General features: G+C 34.5%; 1 protein-coding gene across 1 annotated transcript in view; it reads left to right on the forward strand.

Moving 5' to 3' along the window:
• The window catches only part of LOC150107469 (isocitrate dehydrogenase [NADP], mitochondrial-like), a 192,837-nt gene that overhangs the window by 60,111 nt on the left and 112,371 nt on the right, over positions 1-20,355 (forward strand). Inside the window, exon 2 of the mRNA XM_090391891.1 lies at positions 14,814-14,908. Coding sequence (XP_090248017.1) covers positions 14,814-14,908 — 95 coding nt within the window. The remainder of the gene's footprint in view (positions 1-14,813; positions 14,909-20,355) is intronic.

A 20,355-nucleotide genomic window follows, 5' to 3' on the forward strand; every position in this document is an offset into this window, starting at 1 on the left:
TGACTTAGAAAACAATTTACAAACAAAGCAGTAAATTGCTTTGCTGGTTTCTGAAAAAATTAGCCACTCTCATTTCTCCTTTGTTCCATTTGCCTTTTTACAGTAAAAATGTGATATATTTACATTTCTGGCATATATTCTATTTCGTTCTGTGTATTCTTTTTTTTAATTTTCGATTTTACCAACATTCTGGAGCATATTTATTAAAATATGCTCGATCAACTGTTCATTAATAGTAAGTGGCCCCACACTGCTATATCGGTAAGATAAAAGATAGCTTGCTTGCTAGTAAGTACAGACTCCAATCGAAAATTTTCTTCAGACTCCTCTTGATTTGTTTCATTTACTTCTTTCTCTCCTTCTATGTTTTCCACATCATTTTGATATTCTTTATTTTCACTTTCATCTCCTCCTTATAATTATACCAATGCTTCGTTTTCATTCCGAGAACTGTGAAGTACAACTTCAGTTCTACGAAATTCTTCTAAGAAATGTCTCACCTTTTCTCCTCTGCATGGGCTCACCAAAAATGCCTGAACAACTGCCTCCTTTTTCTGCCGCATCCACTAACTCGAATTGCCTGCCAACTGTCAACTAGGATTCCTCTCTGGCCTGGAAGCTTTTCTCCGGCAATTGGAACATTTCCTTTTGGCAACTCGAGGCCTTCTCTTAAGACTGGAACCGGGAAGCCCTATATGCTTGGCTCTGTCCCCTTTTATTATGCCTTCTCTGAGACCTCGCACGAAGTTCGTAACCCCCGAAGAATTCGGCATGATTCTTTCATCTTAAGTTTCAAGTTCGGCCTGCTATTTGTTCTCTTCTGTGCCTTCTTTTGATTGTAAGTGGCCGACCATCGAAAAGTTGTTTGAACCTTTCTGACTGACTTCGGAGGTGTTTACGTGCAGAGCTTGTAAGCCTTTCTCATACACACAAAATTTAATTAACAGCCTTTCTAATGCTGCCATGTAGATCTATTACATACAGCTCTGGCGAAAAACATTGCCTTTGTTTTTAACACTCTAACATATTCTTATTAAAGTATATACAGTTAATTTCCAAAGGGCTATTTACAAAAATATCTAATACAAAATATACAGAGACAAAGAAGATTATTTTTTACAACATTCTTATGGGAACTGACCTAAGTAAAAAATTGATGTAATGTGCTTTGGAATATTTAAGCTACAATCGAGTTTATACAATATTGATAAGACAATAGTCTAAAATTCCAGGTAGTTCAGCGAAAACCATCTGTGACAAAATGAAACTAGTTTATTTATTTAAAAACACAAAAATACAAATTTATTAAGTATATCTTTATAGAGTTCATAATTAATTAAAAGGACTAATAATAATAATCGCCGAACTTTATATAGTTTCTATATTCGGCATGAAACTTTGAGTTTCTTATTCGGCTAAGAAACAATATGGGATAATATCCCTTAACTTAAATATAATAATAATCGATTTCTACAGATGTGTCTCATCTTCTCTTGGTATTATCAATTTATTCTGAAGCATTATGAATTTTGCTATTTTATTATTATGCCACTAATATTTCTTCAAATGCGGCACTTTTTACAACAAAACTGGCTAAGTTATGTTGAATATATCTGTTTGCAAATATACCTCAAAATCAAAATCCCTTTGACCTAATATAAAGGCAGAATGCTGATGAAACTTCATCAGCATTCTATCTGTTAAAATGCAATTACTCCCCCCCCCCCCTGCAGTTAATGTATTATTGTAGTTATGTGCACTGTATTTCTTGGATTGACCCTTTTTTTCTACACAATTTACTTATTGTCTCTTCCCAAATAAAAACAAATTTCACGTGTGAAAATAAATAATCAAAATGGTTGTTTGCATTGGAAATATTATGTCAAATATTTATATTTTTTAAATAACATTTATTGAAATAAATATGACATTTTGCTTCCTTTCCTTGCAAAATAAGATTATATGGGTCGCACATTTCAATTTTAGGAACGATTTTTTTTATGAACAACAAATGGTGTTAAACTGCATTACTCGGAGTTTCTGATTGTGAGTCTTTTTAATTTATATCTAATGGTATTTTATTAGAGATTCTACGCTTTTATCTTTTGCTTTAAACTGCAACAGTACAATTACTTTGGAAAAATAACGAATTCAAACAAAAAGAAAGTGCTCACATGTTATCTAGCAGTATTTGTGTGTGTGATAATTTGGGGAGGGGGAGTTAGCCATTAAAGGCGAATTAATTTTGTTATGAAAATTTTGGAAATAAAATTTCATTTTGATGCATGCACCTACACATGGTTCAAAAAATAAACTGTAGGGAAAATATCGCTACTTCAAAACTGCCGCATAATATCGAAATTAGCCAAAAATATGTACATAACAGTTGACTTCATAACTGCCGTTTGTTTTGATTTGTAGCCAGTAATTAGGGGGAAAACCAAGAAAGTTGAAATGCAAAAACCTACAGATTACATTATAAAAATTATGCATTACATGATATGATTCAAGATTTACACATGATAACTAATCTTTGAACTAAGATTATGAATAAAATAGGAAACTTAATTTGAAACAGATGGAGGCTATATTCATTTTTAGATTCGGATTTACATGAATTTATAAAATAATTGTTTGACAAAAATAATTATCTTCAATCAAGTTCTTGGAGAATTTTAAAATATATTGGCGATTAAAATGATTAGCAAAAAAATTGATAGTGACATTTATCTTCCAAAGTGATACAATATGAAGTGAAGAAAGTATGAAGGGATTTCTTATTTTACGCTGCCATTAAAAACTATAATTATACGATAAAAACAAGCAGCAAAATGAATATAACTCATAGGTATTTAGTCTGATATAACTTAGATTCCGGTTACTGAGCAAACGGCAAGCAACTGCGTTTCTTGCTGTAGGCCACAGAACGTAGCTACTATGTACGGCAGGTAATGTAGTTAGATGTTCTTCTCAGCATGAAGGATTATCGCACCTTCTAATGGACATGACGGTCAAACACACTTCTTATCCATGTTCTTTCAGCAGGTGGGCAGAATATTATCCAGGTTTGGTGGGCGTGTATATACGTCTGGCAAAAAAATGGTAGGCTTACATACATGAATTTTATGGAATACAGAGTTCCTGTTAGTTTTATATTCTAAGGAAAGAACAGTGTATTTCAAATAATAATAATAAATGGAAGCAGGAAGCCTGACAAATTTTTCAGTGGCCTCTAGTTTTTATATTATGAATTTAATATTTAAAAATAAGTATTTTATTTTGCACCTATAACTACGCTGTTTTTTTTATTGTTCTTTATGGGGAGTAAGGTTTTAAAATGAGGCCCCCATCTTGCGCCTAATGGTAAATGCGGCTCTGCTGAGTAATATCATGGATATTACTCAGCAGGGCTGCATGTTTTAGTTTCTAGCAATGTTTGATACAGTTTCTTCTTTTCCTTGACTGCATTTTTAACTTCCGATTCTACCATGGAGTTCTAATTTTTCTATTCTTGTAGACAACTTCACCCAGTGCCTTTCCAACTGAATCGATCAATATTTTCTTTCGGGTCTGCCACTGAATCTCCAAGATTTGGTTTTCAAATTAATTTTCTTTTTTTCTTGAATCATATTTGTATATTTGAGTTAGCACTTTACATCTGAAGGCTGCTCAACTTTGATTTGTTTCAAAACTTTCTTACACACCTTTCTTTTCAATATGAAGTTCAATTTTATCTGCTCAACATTAAATGGTGATCACGACCTATTTCAGGTCCTGTCTATACATTCTTGTGTCCTGAACCAGTGAGGAAAACATCACTGTCAACAATAACGTAGTCATTGAGACTTTCCTTATTCCTTGCATCTTTTCTCCATGTGAATTTGTGCACATTTTTCTGTTGGAACATGGTGTTGGTAATAACTAGTCCATGTCCTCAGCAGAAATCTAGCAGGTACTTACCATTATTATTAGCTTTGCTCTTTTCTCCAAAATTTTCCCAAAACATTCTTATATGCCTGGTAATCGTTTCCTACTCTGCTATTTTTAGATTTCCAACAAGGACCAAATTTTCCTTTTTCATTGTCATTTGTTTTCTCTAATGGCTCAAAAAATGTGTCCACTTCTTAATTAGTTGAACCCTTTGTGATACAAATAAGTCTTATTGTCCAATTCCCCATTCTGATATTAGTCTTCATCAGTGTACTTGATACTGCCTGCCATTCAAGAAGATTATTCTCATATTTAGTGTTTAATATTATAGCTAAACCTTCTTTTCCCTGTTTGTTATTGCCTGAATATAACATCTTGTATTTTGCTTAGAAAGATCTTTCCTGTTTTTGTCTTCTTTGTTTCCGTAACACCTGTTATGTTGATCTGATACATATCCAATTCTTCTGCTAGTTCCATTGATGCTTTCGTTGATGGTTCCAATATTGATCTCTGCTGATGTCGAGTTAGAGTTTGTTCCAGTAGACTTTTCACTGTTTGTCTGACAAAAACAATGGCGGCCCCGTTTAACCAGGCGATGTCCATCCAGCATGAAATTCCATCGTTTTTAGTCATGGTTTAAGCCAATAAGAATACAATTTGGTCAACCAAATTGCCAGCCCATTCTCATTAGTTCAGTACTCAAGTAGATACCCAACAAGGTACAACGTAAGAAGGTGAGGATTGGACATCAGGTCAGGAACCGTGGTTAGTTTTCTGCATTCCCTAAAAGGCCATGTGGAGGTCTCCTCCCAGTTATCCAGCCTTCACTCTTAAGCATTCCTTTTGTTTTTTATTATTATTAAAATCCAATGGACAATTATGTTTGATGTGTTAATTATTTTGTCTTTTGAGCAGTTTTTAAGAAATGCATTTTTCATTTAAATTATTTTTTTAAATTTATTTCTTTTTCATGATAACATGTATGTTAAACATACATGTTATCATGAAAAAGGAACAGTCTTCAGCATATTTTCTTTTCATATTCTTTGTTGATCATGAAATTTGCTTACTAGATTATTTTCTTGTCCCAGTTAGTCACAGTGAACATACACCTACTGTATATATATATTATAGTTTAAATTCAGTACTCTTTAAAATAATTCTTTAATTTTATTACTGGCTTGCATTCTTTTCCTTCTATCTACATTGACATGGTTTTCATATTATTTTGTGATAGAGGTTATGTACATATTTCTGTATTTAATATTTCTCTAATTTAACATATTATGCTTCCATACTGGTTACATGCTGCCTAGAGGGATTAACAAACAGAAGAAGGCAGGAAAGCAAGATTGTTATGGTAAATTATTTAGAAAGTATTTCTTTTAATTTATCCGAGTTTACAATGTACAAATAATTTTTTTTCTAAAATCCTTTAAATCAGCTCCTCTAGTTGATAAATTGAGTCATTAAATTTTAAAACTGTAAAACTGCATATTTAAGTAATTAATGATGCAGTGTACCCAGTTGCATAGCTTTGTGAATTATTCCATGTTTAGATTTTTCTTTTAGTACAGTTCAGTCCTTTTTTAAATGATTATTTTGTTTTATTGATTGATATTCCTTTTAGTTTATCAAGTTTGCATCAAGGTGGCTTTTTTGACACCATTGTGCTTGCTGTAATTTCATATATATGTGTGTGATGTTTTTTTGCTATGCTTATCAGTCTTAAGTATAATTATACCCAAAGGTATCTCAACGTAGAATCATGTTGAAACTTTTTTTTTCCCTATATTATTATTACTATTAAAATATATCTCCATGAGGTTAGTAAAATCTTCTTTTCACTATTAAGCACAAATTCTTGTACTGCCTCCATTTTCCATCTTTTCCTTGGTCTTTCCTTTTTTGTATCCAGTTCTTTACCGTCTGTTATCATGAATTCTCTCTATATAATTGTTCCATTTTTCTTTCTGTCTTTGCATCCAGTCATTTATTGGCTGTATTTTACAATTTTTCTTAGTATTTTCATCTCAGTAGTTTCATTGATTTGTCTACTCTATTAAGAAATTCATGATGGCTCTCACAAAGACTTGTTCCCATGCAACCAGTCTTGTATCTAAACCTGTCCAATTTTTTCAAAACATCATTCCCTACCCCAGAAATGCATTGTTTTACAATGCCATTTATTATTACTGTTATTGTGTTATTTCGACATACCTCCATGGAGCCAGCAGATCTCATTGCAGAGGTTCTTGCCTAGCAAGCAACATATGTGTATATATATATATTGACTCTTAAATTCATACTCCTACGTATTCACAACACATTCTGGCAGTGCATTCCACTCACCCACAGCTCTTTATATAAGCCGCTCTGGTTGGCCGAGTAGTTAGCTTACCCGTTCTCCAACCAATAGGTCTCAGGTTCTATTCCTTCTGCAGACATGGATGTTTGTGATTTTCTTACATTGTGTACTGTTATGACCTTTGCTGTCCTTGCACCATTAAAACCATAAATCATCGTCATCTCCATCTAAGAACTATATTGTATTCACTCTTTACTACTGTTCTTTTCCCCTCACCATCCATTGTTTTTTTGATCCCTCTCACTAACTTAAACATCTCCATCATATCACCTACCTTCTGCCTAACCACCAAATTCTGCAATTTACATTCCATGAGTAGTACTTTCCTATATTTCTCTTGAAAAATTTCAACTTGATTTTCAAGTTGAAACTTGTCACATTACTGATTTATGCTGCCTTACAGATGCCATCTGTGAATTTCAACTGCAAGCTTTAAACCAAGCCACCTCCGCCTTCTCTCTCTCAACCATCATCTATGTAGACGATGATTAGGCCAAATTAACTCTTTCCACTTCTGTCTGTCCCTAGAGAGTCTGAACAATTCTATCCAGTTTGGTGTCGCTTGTTGTGATTTGGTTTTTTCCTCTTTTATCTATCCATCTAATTCTGGGTTGCCCTTTGGATCTTTTACCTTCCATTGTTGTATACAGGGCTTTAGTTGGTAACCTTTCTGTATCCATTCTGGTCACATGGCTGAATCATCTCCATCTTCTTTATTGGATTTTGTCTATTGTTATTTCTTGTTTTAGCCTTTTCCTTATGTCTTTGTTTCTTAGTCTGTCCCATAAAGATACTCCAAATAATCTTCTTAGCCAACCTATTTCTGTAGTCAATAATTTTTTTCTCTTCAGCTTTCTTGAGATTCAAGCATTCACTTTCATAGAGAAATATTGGAAGGACCATTGTCTCATAGATTCTAACTTTCATTACTTGTTTGATGTCAGTTGACTGATTTGTCTGTTTATATCTTTTGTAATTTCACTGTTGTACTCAATTACTCCTCAGGTAGGTGAAGTTTTCTAGATTTTTATTATCAATTTCCAGACATGTTTCTTTTTTTTCTATTTGTATAATTTTTGTTTGGTCTACATTTAGGTTTAATCCAAATTTTATACAATTCTTCCTTTATTTTATCAGAAATTTGTAGATCTTCTATGCTTGCAAGTAATGCAATGTCATCTGCAAATTTTAAATTTGTTATATTTTCCCTATATATTTTGATTCCATAGTCTTCTTTGTTTAAGGCCTTACTGGTTGCTTCTTCCATTGTAAGAGATTGAACAGGTACAGCAACAGATTGCATCCCTGTCTTACTCCATTCTCTGTGTGGAACCAGTTACGGTGTCCTCCACTCGTACTGCACTTTCAGATTTCTTGTATTATTCTTTCATGGTTTCCCATAGTTCTCTTCTATGGATTGAATCATGCCTGCCATAATTCTATGAAATTTATATAGCAACTTTGGCTGTACTCACTAGGTGTTGCTTCATTTTTGTAGATCCTTTCAAATAATGTTTTTAATGGTTCCAAAAGTTGTTCCTTTCCTAGTTTTAAGTTTATCTATGCTGTGTGCTATTATTTCTTTGGTAAAGATATCTGTTTCCTCTTCCATTTCAGTGGCTGGATTAATGATATCTTGAGAGCTGTTTTTATTATATAAATTTCTAAAGTATTCTTCCCATCTGGCCATTTTTTTTTTTTTTTGTTTTACTTTCAATTAGTTGTCCCTCTTTGTTTTTTGATCATTATCATTTCAGTTGTCTGTGTTTTACTAATTTGATCTATTTGTTTATATAATCCATGGAGGTTATTTTCTTTTGATAGCTTCTCTGCTATTTTGCATTTTTCTTCTACCCGGTTATTTTTGTCTCTTTTAATCAGATTTCTATTATATTCATTTCTGTTATAGTTCTGTTTTAATTTCATGCTTTTCCATTGATCACTTAACCTTTTTACTTCATTCGAGATACAGTCTTTCTTTGTAACCTGTTATATTTTCTGCAAATTTTAATATTATTTCCTTTAATTTGCACCAATATTCTTTAGTATTTATATTCTGTTTTGGTAGTTCCTTCAGGTTCTAGTTCTAGTTGCTGTTTTCTTAGAATATTCTGTCTTCTTTTGACTCTAAAAGTGCTTTCAGATTTTAACTTTATTTTTAGGTTTGCTAATACTAGCCTGTGGCCTGATCCACAGTCTGCAGCAAAGGATCTGCAATTTTGGAGGCTTGATTTCCATCTTTGGTTTACAATCGAGCCTAAGCCAAGACTAAACACCCAAGCAAATGATAATAAATACCAGAACAAACCCTGTGTTCACTCATTAAACAAATGAAGCACTATTACAAAAAAAAAAAAGAAAAGAAAGAAAACAATAGATATACAGTATAATATTTAAACACTGTTTCTTGCATGCTGTCTTAAAGTATGTTTTTATCTGCTTAGAAGAAGGTGTAGGACTGATGGTTACAATCCCTTTCTATAGGAAAACAATTAGAATGAGTCTCTGCAAGGAAGGGTCATCTTTTTTAAGTCAGAACCCATGACCTGTTGGTTGGAGAGTTGGTATGCTAACCACTCGGCCAACCATGCCAGCAGAGTATGATGCACCATCCCATGTGTGAGAACAATAAGGTTGCATGAATTTATATATTGTCAACAATGTTACATGTGAACTTCAAAAACATAGCAGCACGCCATCCACTGGAAAACTTCCGAGAGAAAGAGAGCACTTTATATTAGCAGCGTAACTATCAGTTCCCTTGCATGCTGTCTTAAAGTATAATTTTACCTGCTTAGAGGAAGGTGTAGGACTGGTGGGTTCCAATCCCTTTCTATAGGAAAACAATTAGAATGAGTCTCTGCAAGGAAGGGGTCATCTTTTAAGTCACTTGTCCTCTTCTATGTCATTTTTAGGGAAGTTGATGATGGTGTTAATTTATGGTTTTAATGGCAAAGGACAGCATACGTCATACTGTGCCATTTCAAAGGTTATAGCAGTACACAAGGTAAGACAATCACAAACATCCATGACCTGTTGGTTGGAGAGTGGGTATGCTAACCACTCAGCCAACCATGCCAGCAGAGTTTGATGCACCATCCCATGTGTGAGAACTATAAGGTTGCGTGAATTTAGAATTTATATATTGTCAACAATATTACAGGTGGGAAGTAGCATCTTAGATGGAAGAGAATACGTTTTTGGAGGTTGTGGGTGTGATGTGCCATGTTTATCATCGTGGCCAGAAAATTCGCTGTAAAAATTTAAACTAACAATCTGGTGACTTTATCAACCAACTAATTAGAGGAAGGTAAATTTCTTTAAAATTAAGCTTTCTAACTGACAGTCTGCTTATGTAATTAAAATGAAAAGCCAAACGGCTAGTTTTCTGGCAACTTAATAGATATTAAAGGGATAAAAATCCTATGTTGTTATATAGCCAGTAAGTGAAACTCAAGATCGAGAACTACGATTTATGAGTTTCAATGCCGAAAAACTATCGGCGAAGGCAATTCGAAGCAAAGGTGGAGCAAGTTCCCTCACTATTCTTGTAAAACACAGCTCCTAGGAGATGTAATACTGTCATTACATTATGAGGAGAGGTCACTACCCAGACCGGTTTCAACCTTTTTAGAGGTCTCATCAGTGAGTAGGTAGACCTGGAAGATATCAAAGCTTAGTGAAAAGAACTTACATACCTTCACCATAAACGCTCCACCTTTGCTTCGAATTGCCTTCGCCGATAGTTTTTTGGCATTGAAACTCATAGATCGTAGTTCTCGATCTTGAGTTTCACTTACTGGCTATATAACAACATAGGATTTTTATCCCTTTAATATCTATTAAGTTGCCAGAAAACTAGCCGTTTGGCTTTTCATTTTAATTACAAAATATAAGCACACCTTTATGGCATTCGTATAGTGAAGGTATATAAGTTCTTTTCGCTAAGCTTTGATATCTTCCAGGTCTACCTACTCACTGATGAGACCTCAAAAAAGATTGAAACTGATCTGGGTAGTGACCTCTCCTCATAATGTAATGACAGTATTACATCTCCTAGGAGCTGTGTTTTACATTATGAGAGAATATCAAGAATAGTGAGGGAGCTTGCTCCACCTTTGCTTCAAATTGCCTTCGCCGATAGTTTTTCGGCATTGAAACTCATAGATCGTAGTTCTCGATCTTGAGTTTCACTTACTGGCTATATAACAACATAGGATTTTTATCCCTTTAATAGTCTGCTTATGTGTTTTCTTTGATAAATATGTCTATGCACTAACTGTGTTCTGTAAAACATTCGGTGAGCATTGTCACCCTTCTCAATCCTGAAAATCTAAAGTTTATCAAGCAATGGCAAACTTAAAATCATCAGCTACTAGTTCACAAATCTCTTCTCAGTCTTTAATTGTCAATATTTCATCACATTTAGATAACAACACTTCATCTCTGATGCTGTCTTTAGCAAATTTGTGTCGTAATATTAGATGGAAGTAAAAGAAAGGCCAAGCACCCCCTATCCCAACTGAAAGAAGTGGATATATAATTCCAGATGAGTATAAATTTCTAGAAAATGGTGAGCAGTTTTTAGTGTTTGGCACACAAGCTGGAGATTAGATGACCTTGAAAATAATAAGGATTGGGTATGCAATGGTACTTTTAAATGCAGCCCAAATATGTATTATCAATTATTCAGGCTACATATAGTAATATAAAGTATTAGCATTCCACATCTTTTTGCTTTCATGATCATCACAAACCATGTGCTCACTACCCGTTGATGTCTGATGCCTGCTTCACTATCTTCTTCTACCTTTCTTTGTCCAGTGTTGCAGTTTCTGTACACCCATTCCACACCAGTCCTTTATGTCGTCTATCCATTTTCTGTATAGTCTACCTCTTTTCTTTACACCATCTAAAATACCAAACATAAATGTCTTTATCTTCCGGTCCACACTCATTCTACAGATGTGTCCAAATAATTGCAGCTTCTGTTTTATAATCTTCTGCATTAGATTCTCTTTTGGTTGTATCTTCCGATAAAGCTCTTCATTTGTGATTTTCTGTACCCATCCTATTCTTAGAATCTTCCTGTAACAAGTTCTTTTAAATGCCAAAATTCTTTTTCTTGATTCCTTATTTATTAACCATGTTTCAGATCCGTACAGCACACCGCTGAAGATGCATGTTTCCAGTACTCTTAGTTTTGTTTGCAGGCTGATCACTCTACTTTTCCAGATGTTATCCATGGCCTTCAGATTTGTTCTTCCCTTTGTAATCCTGATCTTTATTTCTTTTTTACAGTCCAAATCATACACCATTTTACTTCCCAAATATGTGAATTGTTCTACATTTTCTATATCCATTCCATCCACTTGTATCTTTTGTTTCATGTTCTTCTCACCAAATACCATTGTCTTAGTTTTTTCCAAGTTCATAACAAGTCCAAATCTCTTCCCTTCCTCATTTAACAGTTTTACTGTGTTTTGTAGTTCTCTTTCATCTTCTTAAATAATAACAATGTCATCGGCAAATCTCAGATTGTTAATTCTCTTTCCTGATTTATTAGAATGTAACTGCATTTTAATAAACATCTTTTAATAAAGTTATTAGTTTTCTATCAATTCCATAGGATTCTAGCACTGCTAATGTTACTTTCTGGTCGATACTGTCAAATGCCTTCTGAAAATCAAAGCAAGTATATATGTTTTTGTTTTTTCTCCTAACTTTCTCTGCTATTAACAGCATTGTTAAAATCTGTTGAATTGTAGTTCTATCCTTCCTGGATCCTGCTTGCTCATCTGCAAGGTATGCTTTCAATTGTGTTCTCAATCTTTCTGTCAGTATGATCATCATCACTTTACCAAGGTGACTTGTCAAGGCAATTGTTCTGTAATTTTTACATTCTAGCTTATTTCCTTTCTTGTATAATGTCACTAATATTGATTTCACTCCTCTGTCATTTTTCCTTCTTTCCATACCATATTACATAGTTGGTTTCGGTAACCATACTTTTGCTACCATATTTAATCATTTCTCCAGTGATGTTATTGTTGCCAAGACGCTTGTTGTGTTTTAGCTATCCTATTGCTTTTTCTACCTCTCTTAAAATGTCCATATCATATTCATTACCTGGTGGTGAGATATTCTTCAGTCAGTTTCCCAATGTTCTCTAAATCTGGTTTTTCTTCATATAACTCACTATAGTATCTTGTCCATCGCTGTACCATTTTATCTTTATTCATCGATATGTTGCCTTTTTCATCTTCAACTGTTGTCTGTTTTGGTTGCCACCTTCTATTAATGGTTGTAAGTATTTTGCACCTCATAGTTTTATCTCTCCATAGTACTGTTCTATACTAGTACATTGGGCTTCTAACCATTTCATCTTTTCCATTCTGACTGCTTTTTTTTCACCTCATTCACTTTCTTCTATATTGCTCCTCTATTTGTTCTGATGTATGCATTCTTCTCTTCTCTTTTCCTGTATACTAATATGTGTTTCTTGCAGTGGCGGCCAGTGAAAATTTTAATGCAAAATGTCTTACGACATGAATGTTTATGACGAATTTTCCTAGAACCATTTATCATGAAAGGGTAGATGTATGTTAGTCTCCAAGAAGAAAAATATGATCTTGACTGGAAATCTAGGCATTATCGTAGATAAGCGGAAAGTGAAGAGAAATAATGGTATTTTAGTAATGAAGTTTCATCTATCTCTTATTTCATTCTGTCTTACCATGAGAGAACAAATGGAGTTTATGAAGGTTGTCAAATGGCATAATAAAGTATGCCATTATCATCAAAACTATGTATAAAATTTGAGGTTACTGGGAAAAAAATTAAGATAAAGAAAGAAGAGTGTGAACAAAAGTACTACAGAGCCCTGGGGTAGTTCAGCATTTTTGGAGAAGTCTAAAAAGAGAAAACTGGCAACCAATCTGCAAAAGGTAAGATTCAGTTGAATTTCCTGAAAAATGTTGATGTCCTTTTCATTTCATCACATGATACCTTATTTTATTTTCCTTCATAAACTCCATATATTCACTGTCTTAATCACGGATGTTTGATTCTTCCTTACATCTGATACCATAATTGTAATCCCATGTAATGATTACTTCTTTTGAAGCACAATTTCTTAAACTTATCCTTGCTATCTCCCTCTCCCCTTTCCCCCAAACTCTCAAGGTCTGTAGCAATGTCCCTGATATTTCTGTCCTGTTTCTTTACTCTGAGGAAACATAATTCTGTTATTATTAGTACTCTTCCTATCTTCCCTGGATAGGTTATATCTCTCAATTTGTATTCCTTTTACATTGTCATTCTTGATCAACTTTGTAATATCAATAATTTTTGGATAAATTGCAACAGTCATATCTATTTACTTAACAGCATATTAGCTATGTACTTACTGTTGTACTCTCTCTCCAGTTTCAACCATGCCCTCTTCTTCACTGTTCTCCTCCTTCCCCTCCCTAAGTTATCTTCATTTGAATTCATACTTCTATCTTCCTCTCTCTGACAACTGTTGTTTTCCTTGTTCATATTCACCATATTGTCAAATGATAATTTAGCTAAATGCACACTTCTGTGTTTATTCAAATATAGCCCAGTTTCGCACATCTTTTCCAGTGATCATACATCTTTTCTGCCATCAAAACTCACTCTCTTCTGACACACATTCTGGCTATCATTTCCATCATATTCTTGCATGCTGTTTATCTGTTTCTGTGATCACATGTGCCAATCTCCCCTGGCATTCATCCTTATTTGCATCCCACTTTGTGAGGTTTGTCTGAAAAATTCCCAAACATTTGAATTATTGCGCCAAGAAGCACTACTAGCTGTGTGCTTCATATGGTGCAATCTATTTCCCAATTATCCACATTGGAAAATAGCCTAGCAAAACTGCAATATTATATATTTTGCTTAGTTATTGTACTACATCTGTTTGTGTCAACACGTGTTCAGTGTGTCTAGCAATTTTTTGTTGTGTTTAAAATGAGCGATTTTCATCATCACCGAAGTTTTGTGTCAAATTGGGAAAATCCTTCACAGTGACATTTGAAATATTAAAAACAACATTTGGGAATGAGGTAATTAGATTATCAAATTCAAATTATATTTTATTTATTATTTTAATGATTTTTTTTTTTGCCCCTTCAGTAGTTAAATCCATACCATTTAATTCTTGCTGTACACAGTCCTGCCAGAATTTCTTGCATTAACAAAGTGATACAATTAAAGAATTCAGCTTAATAATTATTGATATAGTTTCTTGGCCTAAATATTTTACAATGCAGAAAGAACTTATAAAATATTCAAGAAAATGCTTACTTATTAATATTGTAATTCTATCAAGCTTCCAGATGGGGGGGTGGGGGGGATCAAATAGTAAGGCTAATATTAAAAATATATTTTGAAAAAAAATAGAATCTGAAAAACTATATTGCTGCTGTATTAAATACTAATAATGTTATGAGTTATTAATGTTATTAAATGTTACTGATGTTAATAGATGGAAGTGACAAAAGAATTATGGTTCAGAATCCAGTGGTGGAACTTGATGGAGATGAAATGACAAGAGTAATATGGGAAAAAATAAAAGAAAAGGTATACTTTTTTCAGTAATTTTTCCTGCATCATTAGTTATTTTCAATGGAAAGGGCTAAGTTTGTGCAAGTTTAGTTTAAAAACTTAGGGTTTTTTTATTTTAACTGCTTAGGTTGAGTTCTTATTACAGGCATTTCTTTTCTTACAAATGTATAATGCACAAATGCTTTTTCATAGTTGAGAGTAGGTGAAATGTATTTTTTTTGTGTGTGTGTGTGTGTGTGAGTGAGTGAGTGAGCGAACGAGCACGCAAACACAAAAATGGTAAATGCATTTAGAGAACAGGCTAATGCACATTTGATTTATTTGATAATGAGTCATCCACAGTCATCTGATTCACCATAATTCCATGATTCCCAGTTTTTCCAAGCATAATCATCTCACAAAATTATAATTACTGTATGCCCACAGATGGGAGACCCTTCTACAATTCTGTGCATGTCAGAAGAAGGAGAATCCATTTCAATATTAGAGTAATCAATGCATTTCGTGGGATGAGTGTTTATTATTATACGTCGGAAAATTAGCTTTCATTTTATGAAAATTCTAGTTCTTAAAGTGATAACTATTTTGCTTCTACAACAGTTTTACGTATAAAGCATGTGATTTCATGTATTGGTGACCAATTCGTGCATCCTTTATTTCTTTCTTCCCTTCAGCATGAATTGACTATTCTTGGCACGTTGGCAAGCTTGGTTCTATGAAGTGTGGGCATACAATAGCTGACTAAATTTATTTAGCTGTTTAGATTATAATACAGATGTTTTGCCCTTCGTCAGTAAGTCATCTCCATAGACACGAAGAAAGACATTAAGCATATGCATGCAGATGCATCAGCAGTAAGGCAAACACCAACTGATTGTAAAATGCAGTTCCTACAGTCCTAACTGGCACTCTGGGTGTGGGGATGGAATATTGCTGAAGGTCTCTAAACAGATTTAGCTGCATCACGTTATTACAGTTCTGGGAGACCATCAATTTGAGACCTTCAGCAAGATTCCATCACCACATCCATAGAGGGTGGAGGGGTGGGACCAGTTAGGACTGTAGGAGCCCACTTTTTACAATTAGTCTGTTTGCCTTCCTGCTTGTCTGTGTGATATGCTAAGTACATTTCTTTGTGTCCATGAGGATGCCTCGGTGACAGAGGTGAAATATTGACTTAATAGCTAAATAAATTTAATTAATTTATTATCTCCAGACATGTGTTTTCTCCGGTAAACAGTAACACGAGTGATAATCAACATCTAAGTATCCATATTAGAATGTATCCAATTTATGCAACAACCTTTCGTGTGGTATCCTATGAAATGCCTTAGCAAAGTCCAATATTATCATAATATATCCATTCCCTCTATAAATCTCAGTTGTAACATTATTATAAAAGATGAGTAATCAGATATAATCTTTAGTAAACACATGCTGTTCCTTGCAAATGGACCAACAGACAAGCATAGCTTGTCTGTTGGTCCATTTCTGTATATAGTTATCAGAAAAGCTATGATAATTATTCTCATGATATTCATTCTACATTATCTTTTTATGGAGTTCTTGCTTAATAATGCACATCATATCACTCCCACCACATTTGTTCTTTGAACTCTGATGACATATTCAGATATTTGCATCTTTTCAAAGGCTTCATCACTGCTGATATCTTTACTATTGAGTAACCATGAGATTGAAAACTGTCATTCCCTTGAGTTTGTCATAATTTTCAGCTTTCTATAGTTCAGTATATAGCATTTAATTGGAACATCCATATACTTAACTAATTCTCAGGCCATTACAGTATGATCCTTATCACCAATTGATGGCAAAATAGTCACATCTTAACCAGGACTCCTTCTGTTGCTATGATCAAGTTAAACACTCTTTAACCTTGAGTTCCTTCTCTCACATGCTATTTGGGAAATTTCTCACAATAGCTCAGTACAGTCCCCTTTATTCTTATGAGTTTTCTCTTCTACCTAATCAATGTTCAGATAATTTAAGTTGCCTGGAATAATTACTCGTTTAGTACTCATCAGTATAATCTGGATGCATTTCATCATCCCCACTAGGTCTGTTGCAACACCCTGCCATATATTTCATCCTGTCAGCCTCCACTTCACACCAGATAGCCTCAAACTCACTGGTGCAGGGAACATTATTACTATTATTGCCTTCATGACTTTTTTTACCCTAACTGGGTTCAAATCATCTGGTATCATTAGTGTGAGATTATTTGAATCTCAGTAACTGAGTCTATGAATCTCAATTACTACACTCACCATGAGAAATCATGGTAATATAAAATCCTTTTTATATTTCCATGAATAAATCCTTTTTATATTTTCATATATCTCTTTTTCTTAAAGTAAAAGTAGGTTTCTGATCTAGACAATCCTAAACACAACTTTCTGTTCCTCATGTTTCTCTTCATCAGTTTTTTTTTTTTTTTTTAGCCTTTTCTCAAGTAAGTAAGCTTGCATAAATCTTACCAGGAACATAGAAAACTTCAACTACATTCTTAATGGAGAATCTACAGAACAAGTAAAATACTTAAGACATTTAGGCACAATTATTAGTGAAGGTGGCAAATTAAACATGGAAATTGAGAACAGAAGAAGCAAAGCTGGTGTGGTGGGGAGCCAGTTGAATAAATTTATATATATATATATATATATATTTATATCTAATCCACACACGAAAGGTCACAAGTCCTATAGCACACTGGTGCTGAGGGTTGTAATCTTTGGGGAAGGCAGAGTGGGAAGACTGTTCCAAAGGACAGAAATAGATGGAATAAAAGAGGAGACAGAGAAATTGGTTCAGTGAATTTTAAGATGGACTGTAAAAAGGGTGTTAGTTAGCAGTGACTCTTGGTTTAATGATTTTGGAGGAGAGTGGAGGAATAATAGTGGCCAATTCAGCAGAGCAATGTCCATGAAAGTTTCTGTCTGTGAGAGATGGAGCATTGATTAGTCAGATTGTCCTCTTCTGGATAGAATCGAGCAATCTTAGAGAGGATTTTGGTGCACCACCCCAAATATGGGAACAATATTTCATGACTGTGCAGATTTGGGCTTTGTATAGGGTTAGCAGCTGTGAAGATGTGAAGTAATGTCTTGTGCAGAAAAAGTACTGCAATTTTTTTGATGGCTTCAGGAGCTATAGTTGAAATATGGTTGTACCAGGAAAGATCAGAGGTACCAGTCAGGAAAAAGACAGAAATTAGCCAAAACACTTATGCAGTAAACAAGAGTGTTCAAACATGTTTCAATCTACCATTTATCCGACCCTTTATCAATGGCAAGTTCTGATAATTGAAGTACAATTACACGGTGCTCTACCAGAACTCAGTTGACATGCAAGGGTTGGTTAATGGAAGGGTCAATTTTCGAAGGTTGGATAAAAGGTACATTACTGTATTGAGAAAGAACTTGATATTGTTAAATTTAAAAATGTGTGAGTACAGCTAATATAAGGTTTTTTGCCAGAATTGCTAGAAAAAGACCCAGAGGAAGACTAACATCTAGGTGAATTAATTCAGTCAGAAGTGCTATTCTATAGATAACCAAAATATTAGACATGACAACACCAACACAGGTAGTCGTCGACTTACGACCTATGCTCTTTACAACTGATTGACTGCTACTGCATCTCGCACCTCGTTTCAGTATGAACTACTGTAACAGATTTTTCTACTACACTCACACACCCTATCCATGTGATCCCTGAAGCCTAATGAGAACGGCTGTATATATAGTGTCAGCCGACTGCCCAATAACGTGTGTTTGGCATGATTCATGTGTATCAATCTCTGTTTGCATATATATTACTTTCACTATTTTTGGTTCAGTTATAATTTGTGTTACAATTAGCATTTTTTTAAAACCCCTAAACATGTCAACCAAGAGGAAAGTGCCTTTGTCTACTCCTAGACCTGTCAAGAAAGGCCATTGATTTAGACACCAAATTGAAAGTGATCAAGCAGCATGAAGAGGGAAAGAAGGTGAACGCGATCGCACGTGATTTTAAGTTATCTCATTCTACAGTGTCGACAATTTTGAAAGACAAAGAAAGGATTCGTGAAGTTGTTAAAGGTTTGGCACCCATGCGAGTAACAGTGATAATGAAACAACATACAGGGCCCATCCATGAAATGGAAAAATTATTGTTTCTTTGGATGGATGATCAGATACAGAACACTGAAGGAACGCGCCGGGAACAGATTACACTCAGACATTTATAGCAAGTACAGGATGGTTCAAAAAGATTCAAAAGAAGATTCAACCTTCATAGGATTCGAGTCACTGGAGAATCATCAAGTGCAGATGTGGAAGGAGCTCAAGAGTTTGTTAAAAGTCTGGATGAAATAATTACTGAAGGAGGTTATCAACCAGAACAGCTTTTCAGCGTGGTTGAGACTGGATTGTTGTGGAAAAGCATGCCTGGTTTTAAGGCACTTAAAGATAGACTGACTTTGCTTCTTGGCAGGAACATCGCATGTTTTAAACTGGAGCCTTTTATCATTCTGAAAATCCTCGTGCGTTTAAGGATGTAAACAAGCACACTGTGCCTGTATACTTTCATTCAAACCGAAAAGCCTGGATGGCTCAAACATTGTTTGGTTTCTAAATTGTTTTGTACCTCAAGTTCGTGAATATTGCTTCGAGAAAGAAATCCCTTTCAAAATTGTATTAATCTTAGATAATGCACCTGGCCATCCACCTCACCTAGACCACCTCCATCCAGATGTAAAAGTTTTTTATTTGCTGCCAAATACAACTCCACTCATTCAGCCTGTGGACCAAGGGGCGATTGCTACATTTAAGGTGCACTGTCTTCAAACCACTTTTGCCCAAGATATAGCTGCAACAGATGCTGACCCAGAACTATCTTTGCAAGAGTTTTGGAAATAGTACGATATTTATAAATGCATCAAAAATATTGTGGCCGCATGGGAGGTTGTGACAAAGAAATGCATGAATGGAATCTGGAAAAACTGTCTCCAGTGTTTTGTTAATGATAAATTTGATAGTTATGTGAAATGGTTACGGAAAATATTGTAACACTGGCAAATGGACTTTCTTCAGACATTAAAGTGGAAGATGTTGAGGAGCTGCTAGAGCAAGAATCTGGAGAACTTATGAATGTAGAACTTATTGCTTTGGAAGAAGAGAAAAATGAAGATGAGTAAAAACCAGAAAGAAAATTCACCACTAGAGGGTTATTTGAAGGTTTTTTCTCTACTAAATAAACTTCTTATACATTTTGAGGAAATGGACCCAAACATCAAACGATTTGTAGGGATTGAACGAATGGTACAAGATGCTTTTCGGCCATACCGTGAAATTTACGAGTAGAAAAGGAAACAAACAATTCAGACCAAAAAAATCAACACAACTCCCACTACATCAAGTGGCGGCATTGATGACCTGCGGCCAAGCACGAGTGGTCAG

This window comes from Typopeltis vanoorti, chromosome 4 (assembly GCF_054136105.1).
Source record: "Typopeltis vanoorti isolate ZY-2024b chromosome 4, IOZ_Tvanoo_1.0, whole genome shotgun sequence".
NCBI classification, from domain to species: domain Eukaryota; kingdom Metazoa; phylum Arthropoda; class Arachnida; order Uropygi; family Thelyphonidae; genus Typopeltis; species Typopeltis vanoorti.